A 14455-nucleotide genomic window follows, 5' to 3' on the forward strand; every position below is an offset into this window, starting at 1 on the left:
GAGGGTTGTGAAGTTGCCCAAGACTGAGAGCATTGATGTAACAAAAAGAGAGCTTCTAAGACAAGAGTTCACAGGAGACGTGATCAGAGAAAGAGGTGTTTTTGAGGAGGTGCCAGAGCCAGAGCCAGAGCCAGAGCCAGAACTAGAACTAGACCTAGAACCACAGATTGGGCGGCTAGAAAATCTCTCCAAATCCCGTTTGGAGGAGGATGAGGTCAGCCAAATAGTTTTCGAGGAGATAGATCTCTCCAAATCCTATTTGGAGGAGGATGAGGTCGGCTTGACAGTTTCCAAGGAGCTTCCAAAAAATCTCTCCAAATCCTGGGAGGTGGAAAGGATGAGGTTAGCCAAATAGTTTTCGAGGAGGTAGATCTCTCCAAATCCTATTTAGAGGAGGATGAGGTCAGCTTGATAGAGCATGAAGAAGCAGCAGTTTGTGTATGGGTTTAAGTCACTAATTAGGTGCTAATTGCAATCGATTGATTCATAAACACGCTTCCGCGAGCACCCATATTACATTGGTAGCAAAGCATTAGGTTTTGATACGAGGAGTGGAAACTAAGGCATACCATACTCCTGGCCCTTGGGTGGCCCTCGAGTGCTCGCTGTCTCGAGGACTCCAAGACAAGCCTCGGGTACTCGCGGGGGATCCATGTGATTGATGCGATGGAGGTATGTGACTGTCTGTAAGAGTGCATCCACTACCATCGGGGCTGCAACAAACCCGGCCTTCCACCTTAGAAAGTGGCGCGATGATCTTCTCCTTTCCTCTGAGTGCGGTGCTGGGGACAGAATAGAGCACGGAGTTTGTGTTTGCCGCCTTTCACGGGCGAGCAATAGAGCTTTGACATCATCTACATGATTTGCGTATCACTGATGTGCTCACTAACCTTTGGCCATTGGCATGGATGGAGGTGGGTGCTTTGACCACAAGGACCGCGAGCTGGTCTCTCCTCTAGTTTGGAGGTGCTTTTCTTTGTATTTCTTCATGTTTCGGTGGCAGCACCTCTCCCTCCCTCCTACAAATATCTTCATTGTGATAGATGGAGCCCGTAGTATACATATTCCAGGGCTTGAACAGAGTGGCTCCACATGGAGCCTTCCACCTTAGAAAGTGGCGCGATGATCTTCTCCTTTCCTCTGAGTGCGGTGCTGGGGACAGAATAGAGCACGGAGTTTGTCTGTGCCGCCTTTCACGGGCGGGCAATAGAGCTTTGACATCATCTACATGATTTGCGTATCACCGATGTGCTCACTAACCTTTGGCCATTGGCATGGATGGAGGTGGGTGCTTTGACCACAAGGATCGCGAGCTGGTCTCTCCTCTAGTTCGGAGGTGCTTTTCTTTGTATTTCTTCATGTTTCGGTGGCAGCACCTCTCCCTCCCTCCTACAAATATCTTCATTGTGATAGATGGAGCCCATAGTATACATATTCCAGGGCTCGAACAGAGTGGCTCCACATGGAGGACAGGATTTGTGCCCACGTGGTGAGGCTTCGCCCCAGGAGAGAAAGTGATTATTCTCCATCGAAACCGACGCCCAAGACTCTTCAAGTGGAGGGCAGTTTTGACAATTCCACCTCCCGCCGCTCTTTGTTATGTGGATTGTCTCATGGAACATTTAGGGTTTGGGAGGACGGTTCCAGGGTGGGGTATGAATTTCCGTCCGCGAGTTGTTCTTACCCACAGTGATCAATTCAGGCACCATTGTCATTGGAAGAGCTTAGTGGGTGAACATCATGATTGGAGAGGACAGAGTTGGCTTCCTGAACCTCTATGCACCGAACACGGAAGCAGGCAGAGTCACTTTGTAGAGCACGGTTAGTCAGTCCCTCCCATAGACTGTTTTTTGGTGCATGGGTGGTGATTTCAACATGTTAGAGATGGTGGAAGACATACTCGGAGGTGGCATTGTCATAGTTTCAAGCATGGAGTACTTGGCTTGTGAAGAGCTGATTTTTGCTTTGAGGGGATAGGACACTTGACATTTACCGAAGTTGGATGCAGCCTTGGGAGTCCTTGCTTCTTGCGATCTGACATGAGGAGTACATGTTATGGTATTAGGGTTTGCTGAAGGCACAATCGTAGCTATGGTGGCTCAAAGAACACATGCTGTATGTGTGTAGAGAGAAGAGAGAGAAGTAGAGAGAGAACCAAGAGAAGTAGAGAGAGAAGTATTGCATGACTAAATGATGGTTGATTAGATTCATAGAAGTGAAGTTACTCACCAAGTACAATGCTTTTTGTAGGCTTGCAGCCTATCTTTTGACCCATACAAATCACACAAACTTGGCATCCATCGGAGCCTTGCCTCCTTGTGGCGGTTTCAGGAGACTACCCGAGATAGCCCGTGGATTGAGGCCCAGTTGGTTGCAGCACGTATAGAGCTTAGCTCCATTGAGGTGGAGACGATGGAGTATAGATACCATGCTAGAGCCTCCTTTTGGACCTAGGCGGGCGACAGGGTCACTAGACTCTAGAGATTTCTTTGTGATTACAGGCCCACATAGGCAGAGAGATGGTATTTGCAGGATGCGAGGCGATGGATACATAGGTGCGGATCCCCCCCTCCCCCCCCCCTCCCTCCCCCCCTAGGTGCGAGCCATTGCCATGGATTTCTTTCGTTCCCTTCGCACGGGTGCCCCCCTATCCTCTAGGGTGATGGATGCGCGTGAGTGGGTTTGGCGGCATACGCGAGGTGGTCCCTTTTGCTCTCCAGACTTTCTTGTTGACACGCTTTACTTTAGAGGAGCTTGCGGGGGCTTTGATGGCACTCCCCAGGGGAAAATGCCTAGGAGAGGATGGGCTTCTTGCTTCCTTATTTTTTTCGTCATTGGGATCTCATAGAAGGCAGTGTGAAAGTTGCCTTCAATGAGATTATGACTACGGGCTCCATGCCGGAGAGGCTGTTAGAGGGGTTGTTTCATTTGATTCCCAAGGAGGGTAGTGACAGATTGGACATTCGACAGTGGAGACCCATCACCCTCTTAGGGGCTGCCTACAAAAACTTCGCCAAAGCCATCAGCCAGCGAGACTACAGCCTTTCCTCCTCAATTTGATTCATGGCACACAGACGGGTTTCGTCTAGGATTGGAGCATTTTGGACAACATCTTCACTTTTTGGGAGGAGACCGCCGTTGTCCAGATTGAGCAATAAGATCTTATAGTTCTCCTTTTGGATTTTGAGAAAGCCTATGACAAGGTGGATTGGGGCTTTCTAGAGGGGACGATGTGCTGGATGGGATTTCCTGAGGAGTGCGTTCGAGGTGTTTTTGGGCTCTATTCAGCTTTGGAGAGCCAGGTTCTCATTCAGGGGGCCAGAGGTGACATATTTCTACTCTCACTTGGTCCGATAGGGCTGTCTACTGGCACCTTTTCTCTTCTTGTTCGTTGTAGAGGCCACGAGTAGTTGTCTCCGCTCAGGAGACAGGGCTTTAGGGGTTGCGTCTTTCCATCCGCGCGTAGGAGGAGTTGCTTGACTTAGAGTTTACCGATGACACAGCAACATGCTTATGCGGAGATGAGGGGAATCTCGAGAGATTCGCCGATGTGATATATATCTTTTGCCATGCATCCGGCGCACAGATCAATTGGCACAAGTCGTGTGGATTTTGGGTTGGCTCATTGCACACCGTGACTTGGCTTTTCAGTGGATCCAGAGTGGCACTCCATCGTTATCTTGGATGCCAGGTTGGTATCGATATTTCTCCAGAGCAACATTTAGCCCCCCTTCTTGTGAGCATTCGGAAGAAGTTGCTATACTAGAGTTCCATGTAGGCGTCCTTTACTGGCTACGTCGTGGTGGGGTTCTTCACGCCACACTGTGGTACATCAACTCTTGTTAGGTCTTTGCCCAGGCTTGCATTGGTCAAGTTCAGCGGTTGATCCGCAACTTTCTTTGGGTTGGTAGCGATGGGTGGCCTGCGCGAGCGAGAGTGATCATTCAGCCTTGACACATGGGGGGCTTGGGCTACATCATCGACTCCTCTATTCAGAGCCACACGCTTTTGGGCAAGTTGATAGTTCGTGGACTTTTTTCAGGTGGCGAGCCTTGGAAGAACTTTCTCCTAGCTAGGATTTCCGCTTGCATCCTGGTTTTAGGAGGTCCTTGGCCCTAGAGCTCAAGATGGATTTTCATAGAGATGCGGGCTTATGGCTTTAGCCTTGCATTTGAGGACAGATTTGCAGCCAGCCTCCTGTGCGCTTGGGATCACCTCTGGCCAGCCCTTCAACAGTCCACTCTAGTTGCATCCGAGGAGCACCTCCGTCAGCCTTTGATATGGAACCCCGTGGTCTGTTTGCCTAGTGGTCATATGTTGGGGGCCCATCCGCATGTGTCATGGGGATGGGTTCAACTTGGTCACTCAGAGATTGGCTTGTTTTGAGATAGTTGTTCTCGGAGGCCCGGAGAGGACCCTCACTAGGATACGGGGTAGGGACATACTTAGCGTTGACATCCCCCCAGAGTGGCTAGCCCTGATCCCGGACCCTCCTTGCCTGTAGTGGTTGTTGAGAGTGTTCACTAGGCCTCACCAGGCATGACATACCCTTGGCCGTCCATGGCGCTGATGAGAGCTCCGCCTTACTCACGTTCTCTATTGGACCACATGGTCGACTCAACAAAGCAGAGCCCCCTTTGGAGGATTTTAGTGGATGCACCTTGTAGAGGGTGATCGGTTTCCATGAGCATATTTGGCACATAGACCCTCCATCAGGGCCAAGGTGGCCAGAGAGGGATTTGGACGGTTATGGATATGGGAGGGTCGCCCTCTCACGCGACTTCAGTGGGATCCAAGGGAGTGGACATGGCACGATTCCTTTGATAGAGAGGAGAGCTGCACGACTGGGTTGCATGATTCAGATGCCCACGATCGAGGGTACTCCAACAACAGTAGGGCACTGTCAATGTGAGGGCCTCTCTCCTCACTTTCTTTTAGATTTCTGGAAGAGGCTGTGGGACAATTTTCGGTTGCAAAAGATCACTCTATTTCTGTGACAACTGCCACATCGGAGCCAGGCGGTTGGCACGTGAGGTAGACCAACAGTTTGTTCGAGGTGTGGCCATCTCCAAGAGTCCCCAGCGACATTGCCTTTGGAATTGCCCGAAGGCTTAGCTGGCTTGGCAAAGGATTGCCCGCATTTTCACTATGGACAGGGCCCCCTCCCGCACAGTTACTTTGGGCACAATTGCTTGGGCCACTGAGGCCAAGGCTGTATGAGGAGGATGGTGGGACTTTGTCTTGTAGGTCTCTCATCTTTGTATCTCTGTAGTTCCAGTTCCAGCTTCCTCTACTGATCATTGGATTGTTGGTTCCTGCCAGAGACGGGAGATTTGCATAAGTATTGCTGCAAATCTCCCGTGAAGCATTAGGGTGGATGCAACCGACCGTGACGCCAAATCCTCAACAAGGCCTCATCGGAAGTGCCTTTCTCACTAAGAATTGTGGTGAGCCCACTTGGCATTATAGACCACCTGTGTGGTGGTGTCCCTCCTCATTGTATGATGTAGCCTTCTCCTTTCAAAGTGGCCAGCCGGGGGAGAAGAGCATCCTTCTCTTATTCAGTTTTCTTGATTCTCGCTCCCCTCCTATGGAGCTGAGTTTGGACTTAGCCATTATGGCTGTTTTACTCGGTATTTAATAGAAGGATCTCTTACCCGGAAAAAAAATCCAGTGGAACTAGGGTATTGCTTCAAGTGGGTTGCGTCTGATGCCCTTTCCTAGAGTGGCAACATCCAAGTATGTGAGAAATGTTAGCCATCGAGGTGGGGGATCACAAGATGCTTGCGGAGGGTCTCGAGGGAAGAAATGTGAGCACTTGAAGTGTTGGAAGAACGGCTGCTTGAGCTAGTCACCAATCCCAATTGAGGGGGGGGGGGGTGTTGGTCTTTAGCAACTGGCCACCAAGAGGGCACGCAATCATCGAGAGAAGCTCATCACTCTCTTTCGGCAGGCCCAAGAAGTAAACCGTGATTGGGAAGCCAACCACAGTTGCCAATGTGTTAAGAATCTAGAAAGAAGCCATGGTGCCATCGAGAGAAGTACGCCTGTGCGCTGCTGAGTAATATGTTGGGGCTTTGTTTCAGGACTATCTGTCGTAGTTGCTGATTGTAACTCAACCATGGTGTGGTTGTTACCTAGGGATTGAATGTTGGTGATCCGTTCTTGCCATTGAAGTAGATAAGAGCAAGAGGTCCGTTTCTGAAAAATAAGGTTGAGGGTGGCCTCCATCTGGGGGAAGAATTAGCGGCCGCCATGGAGTCCTCCGAAGTAAGGGAACGAGAAACCACAGTCCAAGTGCCGGACGCAGAACAATGTTGACTTCGGGCAGCTCAGGAGGAAGAGGCAGACGGAATGAAATTCGGGGAACGGTTTTTTAAAAAAAAATGGAGGGAGGGAGGGAGAGGGGGGGGGGGGGGGGCATGAAGGGGCACGTGGCAGAGAAGGGGCGGAAGGATATGAGGCAGGTGCAAAGAGGGGGGGAAGGGCAGGAAGAAGAAGTGTGAGAATGCAAACACGGTGGTAGGGCAAGGGGAGGTGGGGTGCTAACTGGAGGGAGGGGAGCTGGGTGCATATCAGCGGGAGCTTCAACTTGATTAATCGATTACACATCATAAGGTTAGAACACAAGATAATAATCGTATTAATAAAAGGGTTTGGTCTCATCCTCACTACCTTTAAAACCCATAAAATAGTTGAGTGCAATCATTGAACCATATTATTAGACGCACACCTATCCTTGGGGAATTTGTGGGCATCGCATGGACATTCACATGTAATAGATCCAAGCAATGTCTAGGGCCAAAAACAATTCACACGTACAGTTCATTTCCCAAGCATCAAACATGCAGGGGTATGGAAACCCTAGTTGGTTGTTGTTTGGGCTGGGTCTACCTTGGAAGAAGGCAAGACTAACCCCACTCGACTGTGCTGCCTGTGCTTGATTGAAGATTGCGCTTTTTTGCATGGAAAGTGTGAGATCCACCTTGACAACCAATTTCGAACATGATTATTTGCTTTATTGGTAGTTGTTATTTAGGACTGATTGTCGCCTACGCAACAGAGTTGTTGTGAAGAAATGACGATACTTTTTGGGTTTTTTTTTTTGTTTTTTTTTTTGGGGGGTGGGGCAGATTATATATTTTTGTGTAGTGATGTCTAAAACCAAATTTTTCTTGTGTGCAGCCTTCGCTTTTTTGGAATATGTACATTAGTTGGACTCATTGTCCTGGTACCTGTAAATTATATTTATGGACAGATTGACATTGACACCATATCAAGTGATACATTAGACGAGTTTGCAATTTCAAATGTGACAGATGGTTCAAACAGGTAAAAGATTGAAACTTGCTAGAGAGAGAGAGAGAGAGAGAGAGAGAGAGAGAGAGAGAGAGAGACTTGCTAGAGAGAGAGAGATGAAATGAAACGATATATTAACGTCTCTAAGAGGCATAATGGCCTATGAGACCAAAACTGAGAGTACATCTGAAGTTGGTGTCTCATCAAAGAGAACAACTAAATGAGACTAAAAAGTACAATAAACTGATTGTCTTACAGTTATAAAAACAGAATTGTAAGACTACGAGATGATACTGAGTAGAAAATACCGGAAAATGTATATAAGGTAGATCCATGTATGCTGATCAGTTGAAGTGTTGCCCTCTCCTTAGATCAAGTATCTCCGCCATGGGGCTGTCTAGAATGGAGAGGTTGTAGAAGCGAGGTAGGCGCCTCCAATGCCGAGCAATAATGGCTCTAATCTGGCGATGGTGAGGATGCCATGGTCGGGAGCCTGGTGGGCGTGGCCAACGAGCACGACATAAGATGACTGCTCTATCAGTGGTGACTCCCTGGGAGCGTGGTCGGTGCCCTGATGGCCCAATGGAGAAGGTATCAGGAGGTGTGGGCTGGGTTGCTGGTGTTGGTGCCGAAGAAATCTGTCAGGGTCCTCTGTCTAGGTACATCATGGCTCGGTCTCGTGTCTGCCAAGAGGGTCTCTCTGTGTCTCTTGAGCTCAAGTAGGAACAATCCCAGGCATCTCTGATCCTCAAACTCCATGACCTTGCGCAACAGCCCAAAACCGTCTCGGAAGAGGCAGTGATATCTCCCTCGGATCTCATAATAGATTGTACATCGGCAAATGTGTTACTCCTCTGTCTCTGCCTCCTGGTAGCATAGCTGACAAATGCGGTCATCCAAGATCTGATGCACATATCGCCTTGTCTCAATCCGCGGTTGGTGTGATGAGGTCCGGATCTGTCCAATGGCACAACCTATCCCATGTGATAGGTGTACATCCATGTATGCCGGGCGGCTCCCTTCGGAAAGTGAATTGAGGCTCTGATCTCGTCACCCATGCCTGTGTGGTGTTAAACACCATAACCTTGGTTTTCCCAAGGCTCACTGTCAGATCTCTATCCGCACAGGAAGCCTATAATGCATCGAGGTGTCTCTGTAATCCCTCCGGAGAGTCTAAGAGGGAGCATCCGGAAGCAGCAACTAGGGAGAGTGGGAAGCTAATGCTACTGAAGGCAAGTATCTAGCCCTACAATACATCAGTAGGGAGCATCCGGAAGCAGCAACTAGGGAGAGTGGGAAGCTAATGCTACTAGTCAAAATGGGGTACATGAGTACATGGATACATGAATACATGAATATGGGGGAGTACAAAAGTGACAGTGAGTACAACAGTATATGGTTGGAGTGGTAATCATCCTAGGAGCTCTAGCATGGGTCTCTGCCGAATGGCATGGATCTCTGCCATAGTGAGATGCCTGGTCGGATGAGCCCGATGCCTCGCAATGATGCTCTGAATCCTCCGGTGTAGGCACCGTCTCCGATGTGAGGATCCGCGAACCCTCAGGTGTCTGGATCTGCCCAACTGGATCGCTCTCTCAACTAGAGCCCCACGGGGTGCCCACTGCTGGGCTGTCGGCTGTGTGTCCTCCCGGGTAGTCCCTCTAAAGAAGTCAGTAATCTGTCTGTGTGTGGACTCCTTGCCAGTCGGGCATCTGCTCCTGATAATGGACTCTCTGAGCCTGCGGATCTCCAGGAGATAAAAACCCAAGCATCGCTGATCACAATAGTCCATGACTCTAGCCAGTGGTCCAAATCCCTCTCTGAAAAGGCAATGGTAGCGCCCTTGAATCTCATAATATGCTGTGCAGCGACAGATGTAGTGCTCCTCCGTCTCTGGCTCTATCCAACAAATCTGACAAATCCTGTCCCCTGGAGGTATGCTTCTAAATCTACCGTCTCTATCTCTAACTGATGTGAAGAGGTGCGGATCTGCCCAATGGTGCACCTCAATCCATGAGACAGATGGGTATCCATGTAGCTCGGTCTAAGTATAAAGCCATCCTCAGTGGTGCGGAGAAGATGGTCTCTATAGAAAGCCATCCTCGTTCCCAACTCCTGTGAGGGCTCTAGCCATGTCCTCCTAGTGTCCAACTGAATGAGGTCCTCTTTGATGACTCTACTAATCTCAGAATGTGTCAAGATGAGAGAGGGTGCCTCCAGAGAGTACTGGAAAGGTGGAAGTCTGTCTAAACTGAACCCATGGAGCTCAAACCAGGATGCTATCTGCGCATACCAACATGAAGTGTCTCCCTCCATGGCTAGCTGATGGGAGGACTCTAAAGCAAGTCGTGCATACCGGTGTCGGGGAAGCTCCCAGGTGCTATGAATGAAGGACACTGATCTGGCAAGAGCCTCGATTACGATCGGTGGTGCTCCCATCTCGGCTCTGATAATCTCATGGGGTACCGAGGCCTTAGCCTGAATCATCCTGGAGATCATGGACACAAGAGGTCTCTCCATCGATCTCCATCCATCGTATGTGCGTCCTGATCGACTGTGAACGATCTAGGCTAGGCCCCCAGATTTGTACTCCATATAGCACCGGGGGGGGGGGGGGGGAGAGAGAGAGAGAGAGAGAGAGAGAGAGAGACCACTCTCACAAAATTGAAAGCAGCTTTTTCGTTTTTTTTTTAAAAAAAAAAAAAAAAGAGAGAGAAATGAAATGAAATGAAATGTTATATTAACGTCTTCAAAAGGCCATAATGACCTATGAGACCAAAAGTTACATCATGGTGGATCTGATACAATGGGGGAGAGAGAGAGAGAGAGAGAGAGAGAGAGAGAGAGAGAGAGAGAGAGATTTTATTAACGTCTTCCAAAAGACCGAACTCGGCCTATGAGACAAATTGGAGTACCTGTATGGGGTATCCTCTGTCATCCCAACAAAATGAAAAGGTACTGAATAAAAAAGCTGAATCTGGGTGTGCAGGGGATGGAGTTCTACTACTAGGAGAATGCAAAGCTATATGCATGGAGTATACAATCATGATATGCAACCTAGCTAGCTCCATCCTGTACCATACTGGGGGTATAAAATGGTATACATCAGTGAAGGGGGTGTCCACAGCTCCCTGAAGAACATGCCTGGGTGTGCTCTGAAGCGAGCCAGTCGCTCCGCACCCTCTCTGTGAAACTGAGCTTTGATCTTTATCATCTCTCTCTGGTATAGGCGTGGTGTCCGAAAGCCAGGTGTCCTCTGTCTCCTGCGGGCTCTAAGTGTCTCTGCTCTCTAGAGAGAGAGAGAGAGAGAGAGAGAGAGAGAGAGAGAGAGAGAGAGCGTCTACTTAAGACCCAATGGGCTTATGAGACCAAAGTGATACAATAATGTCCATGTCATATCTCGTTATGGAATGGAAAATATAATAGAAACAAAACAAAGCTATCTCATCGGGGTGATACAAAACTGTCCATGGAGTCATATCGTGGAATACCAGGAGCATGGAACATGGGAGGAGCATCAGCCCCCAATAGATGGTATACCACTCTCCAAAATATCAAACATGGGGCTAATGAGTATGGCCGAGAGGTCTCCCTCAACTATGTCACGTGGAAAGGTAGTTCTCGATGGCGGTGGAGCATGTCCTGGATGTGGAGCTGATGAGGGGATTGTGACAGACGTCCGAGGGGCTGGGGGCTTGGGTACATTAGAATGCATTTGACATCCCCTCGGACGTCTGGAAAAGCTGTCAAATGCAGAAAAGTAGGACACACGGTAGCTAGGTGCTTCAAAAGGCTGGCAAAGGAAGAGGATAAGAATCATGCCAACCTTGTTGCTGTTGAAGAAGAAGAAGAAGAAGATTTTGAAGATGCTCTCGACAAGCTAGAATCAAGTAGTGCACCCAACAACACCTGCACTGCAATGGCTAATCTATTTTTCTCTGAGGTAGATGCCAATCGGGCTTAATTTTTTTTTTTTCGAGATAAAGATCCTTCTATTAGTTACCAACAAAAGTAGCCATAATGGCTAAGTACAAGTTGGCGCCACATGGAGAGCGAGAGTCAAGAAACATAAAGAGGGGGGAGGATGTGCTTCTCCTCCGGTTGGCCGTTCTAGGAGGAGAAGGTTGTCTCATACAGTAGGGGAGTGGGGAACAACCACATGTGCTTCTCCTCCGGCTGGCCGTTCTAGGAGGAGAAGGTTGTCTCATACAAAAGGGGAGGGGGAAACCACCACATAGGTGGTCTATAGTGCCAAGTGGGCTCACCACCACTATCAGTGAGAAAGGGACCGTGCCACCAGATCCCGAAGAAGGCCTCCCGGCGCTTTCGCATGCGGTCTGAACCACCCTGAAGCGTCCCCATTGTCCACGAAGGGTATGAATAATATTGAGCTAGATGCTCTGGATGGACTCTGTTGGTGGAGTGAGGGTGCTTTCGATGGCTTCGCTACATCAAGCTCTCTAGATATGCCATGCAGCAATACTACTGCAAATCTTAGAACCTGGAGTCTTGTGACTAGTAGATGGAGATGGGACTGCCACTATAGAAATACGAAGGTGAGAGACCTCAAGGGATAGTGCCCCAGCCTCCTCCTCATATGACATGGCGGCCTCGGCCTCAGTGGCCCAACCAACTGTGTCCCATGTAATAGTGCGCGGGAGGGGGCCCAGTCCATAGTGAAGATGCGGAGAATCCACTGCCAAACCTGCTGAGTCATTGGGCGATCCCAAAGACAATCACCCTAGGATTGTTGGGGATGGCCACACCTCGATCAACTTCTTGCCTACCTCCAATGGCTAGACAAGAGCCAATTGGCAAGCTTGGATGTGCTAGTTGCCACCAAAAGGGAGTGATCTCTTATTGACCTTCGGGTTCGGGTTTAGGCTATGGAGGATAGAACTTTATCTGGTATTTGTTGCTATAGAGAGAGACTCAATGTGCTTGAGAGAGATGATTCTATGACTCAATGTGGATTAATTAGATTGAATGATTTTGAAGTACACCAAGTACATGCTTTTATAGGTTGCAAACCTTATCTTTTGACTCACACTGGGTGAGTGACGCATGGCATGGCCATTGACTTCACTGCTTACCACACACACATAATATCTCATGCACCTAAGGGTGGGTTCACACACATACGCACACTTACACGTAAGTGAGTGTTCACACCCCTACAGGGGTTGTTCACACACACACAAACACACACACACACACACACACACACACACACACACACACACACAGAGGTACATAAACACATGTACATGGCACATGCACATGTACACGGCACATGCACATGTACACGAGACTCCAAAACACTCAACAAACTCCCCTTTGGAGTGAGGGTGGAGTTATAAGGAATAGCATTCATACTTATGGTGATTTGGGCTCACTGGCACCATGTGATGCAAAAGATCACAATGGCCATACTTGGCGTGATACAATAGATCATTGCCAAGCCTGCAAATTTAGTTTGACCACACAGAAGATTCTTTAGTCTCCAGAAGTACCCCTGCCCCCCGGCCCCCCGGCCCCCCCCCCCACCCCCGTGACTCAAAACAGGGTTAACGAGAAAATTACAGAACCTTTTATAACACAAGGCGGTACAAACATTAGGCGGGAAAAACACACACACAAGATTATTTTTCAAATTTCGGGGGACCTCCTGGGCAAAGAACCCTGACTCTAATAAAAAATTGAAGTGGGCTAAAAAGCCCAGTTTGTCTCTGCTAAAAAGCCCAATTCAATAGAAAAGGCTTTATTAGGTGCTGTCGTAGAAGTCTCCGGCTTCTTTGGTTCTTCCCTCTCTGAATCTGCACTTTTTTTTGCCACCAAGTTTGCATGGTTCTTTTCTTGTTCCTTGGCCATTTTCTTGAAGTGCTTGTCTTCAGTATGGCCCAATTTTCTGCAGTAGGTGCACTTCATTGCCTTGCCTTTGAATTTGCTGAGAAGCAGCCTTTCTCCATGTCGAGGACCACTGTGTTTTGGTCTTGTAACCTTGTGTCCTTGTCAAGGACTGCTATCTCGGTGTCATAAGTCATCTCTCTAGACACTCTAAGTGTAGAGAGGACTTCCTTGAACCTATCTATGTCCTCGAGACAAGAGAAGAGGACAACCTTCTTGTTGTCTTCTTCAATGTTGGCAGTGAGGGTAGCAAGTTGTTGCAGTAAAGAACCAATAGTGCTAAAGTGTTATTGAAGTGAATGATGCTCCTTCATTTTCAATGTATAGTATTTTTGTTTCAAGAACACTTTGAATTATTATTCCTGTTTCCTACATGAGTTTTCTCATCCTGTAAAGCATTGGAAGCATACATTTCATTGTCCCCGCCTCTTCTGTTAGCATCTCCAACATTCAATGTATGATTGTCCATAGTGTTCTAAGTGTAGAGATAGCTAGTGTTCGCAGTGATCGTCTTTCATGATAGAAATGAAAGAGAACCATATGCACTGATACCAATGTAACTTGGTTGAACACAATGCTGAACAATACACTTAAATACACCAAGATTTAGTGGACAACATGCCTGATACCATGTCAGAATGCACAGTGGAAATGAAGACAACTGCTGTAGAGAGTAAGACACAGATGAAAGAGAGAGAGAAGCTGTGTAACTCTGCTATATACACCAAATAAAATCCCGGAAATGTACAAAGTGGAGTGTGGGGGCAAGGGGCCATTTTACATGGCCCCAGGCTGCTAGTCGACCAGCCAACAGCCGACAGCAGCTTGACTGCTCACGACCAGCAAAAATGTCAGTCGGTCAGGATAAATCCAGTCGGCCAGCACTGAGGGAGTAGTCGGGTAGCAACAGAGCAGTCGGGCAACACCTGAATGCAGCTGACAATTCACACACACCTACAGAAAATAGAGAAAAATACACAGAGCGAGGAAAAATGGAAAGACACTAAAACGGGCGGGCACACCCACAACAGAGGCCCTGACATAGTGTACAAACAAGAGATGACATCTAACAAATACAAGGTGTAATTTGCTAAATTGACAAGAGACGCGCAGTGAGCCGGAACGGCTGGCCGCTCCCTCCAATAAAGTTTAGACAGGAGATGATTGCTAACACCCCCTCCCAGCTCCTGGATATGGACCCAGCCCTAGTGAGCTGGAGTGCCGCCGGAGCATAGCCTGAGGTAGAGAC

At 48.5% G+C, this 14455-nt stretch overlaps 1 protein-coding gene across 2 annotated transcripts in view; it reads left to right on the forward strand.

Annotated features, from left to right (window-relative positions):
• Positions 1-14455, forward strand: part of LOC147625787 (hyperosmolality-gated Ca2+ permeable channel 2.3-like) — a 106135-nt gene that overhangs the window by 21327 nt on the left and 70353 nt on the right. For both annotated transcript variants that reach the window (XM_086817355.1, XM_086817356.1), the window contains exon 2: positions 7186-7332. In XM_086817355.1, the coding sequence (XP_086673481.1) occupies positions 7186-7332 (147 nt within the window). The remainder of the gene's footprint in view (positions 1-7185; positions 7333-14455) is intronic.

This window comes from Cibotium barometz, chromosome 23 (assembly GCF_041138505.1).
Source record: "Cibotium barometz isolate CiBa-2024 chromosome 23, ASM4113850v1, whole genome shotgun sequence".
Taxonomy (NCBI): Eukaryota; Viridiplantae; Streptophyta; class Polypodiopsida; order Cyatheales; family Cibotiaceae; genus Cibotium; species Cibotium barometz.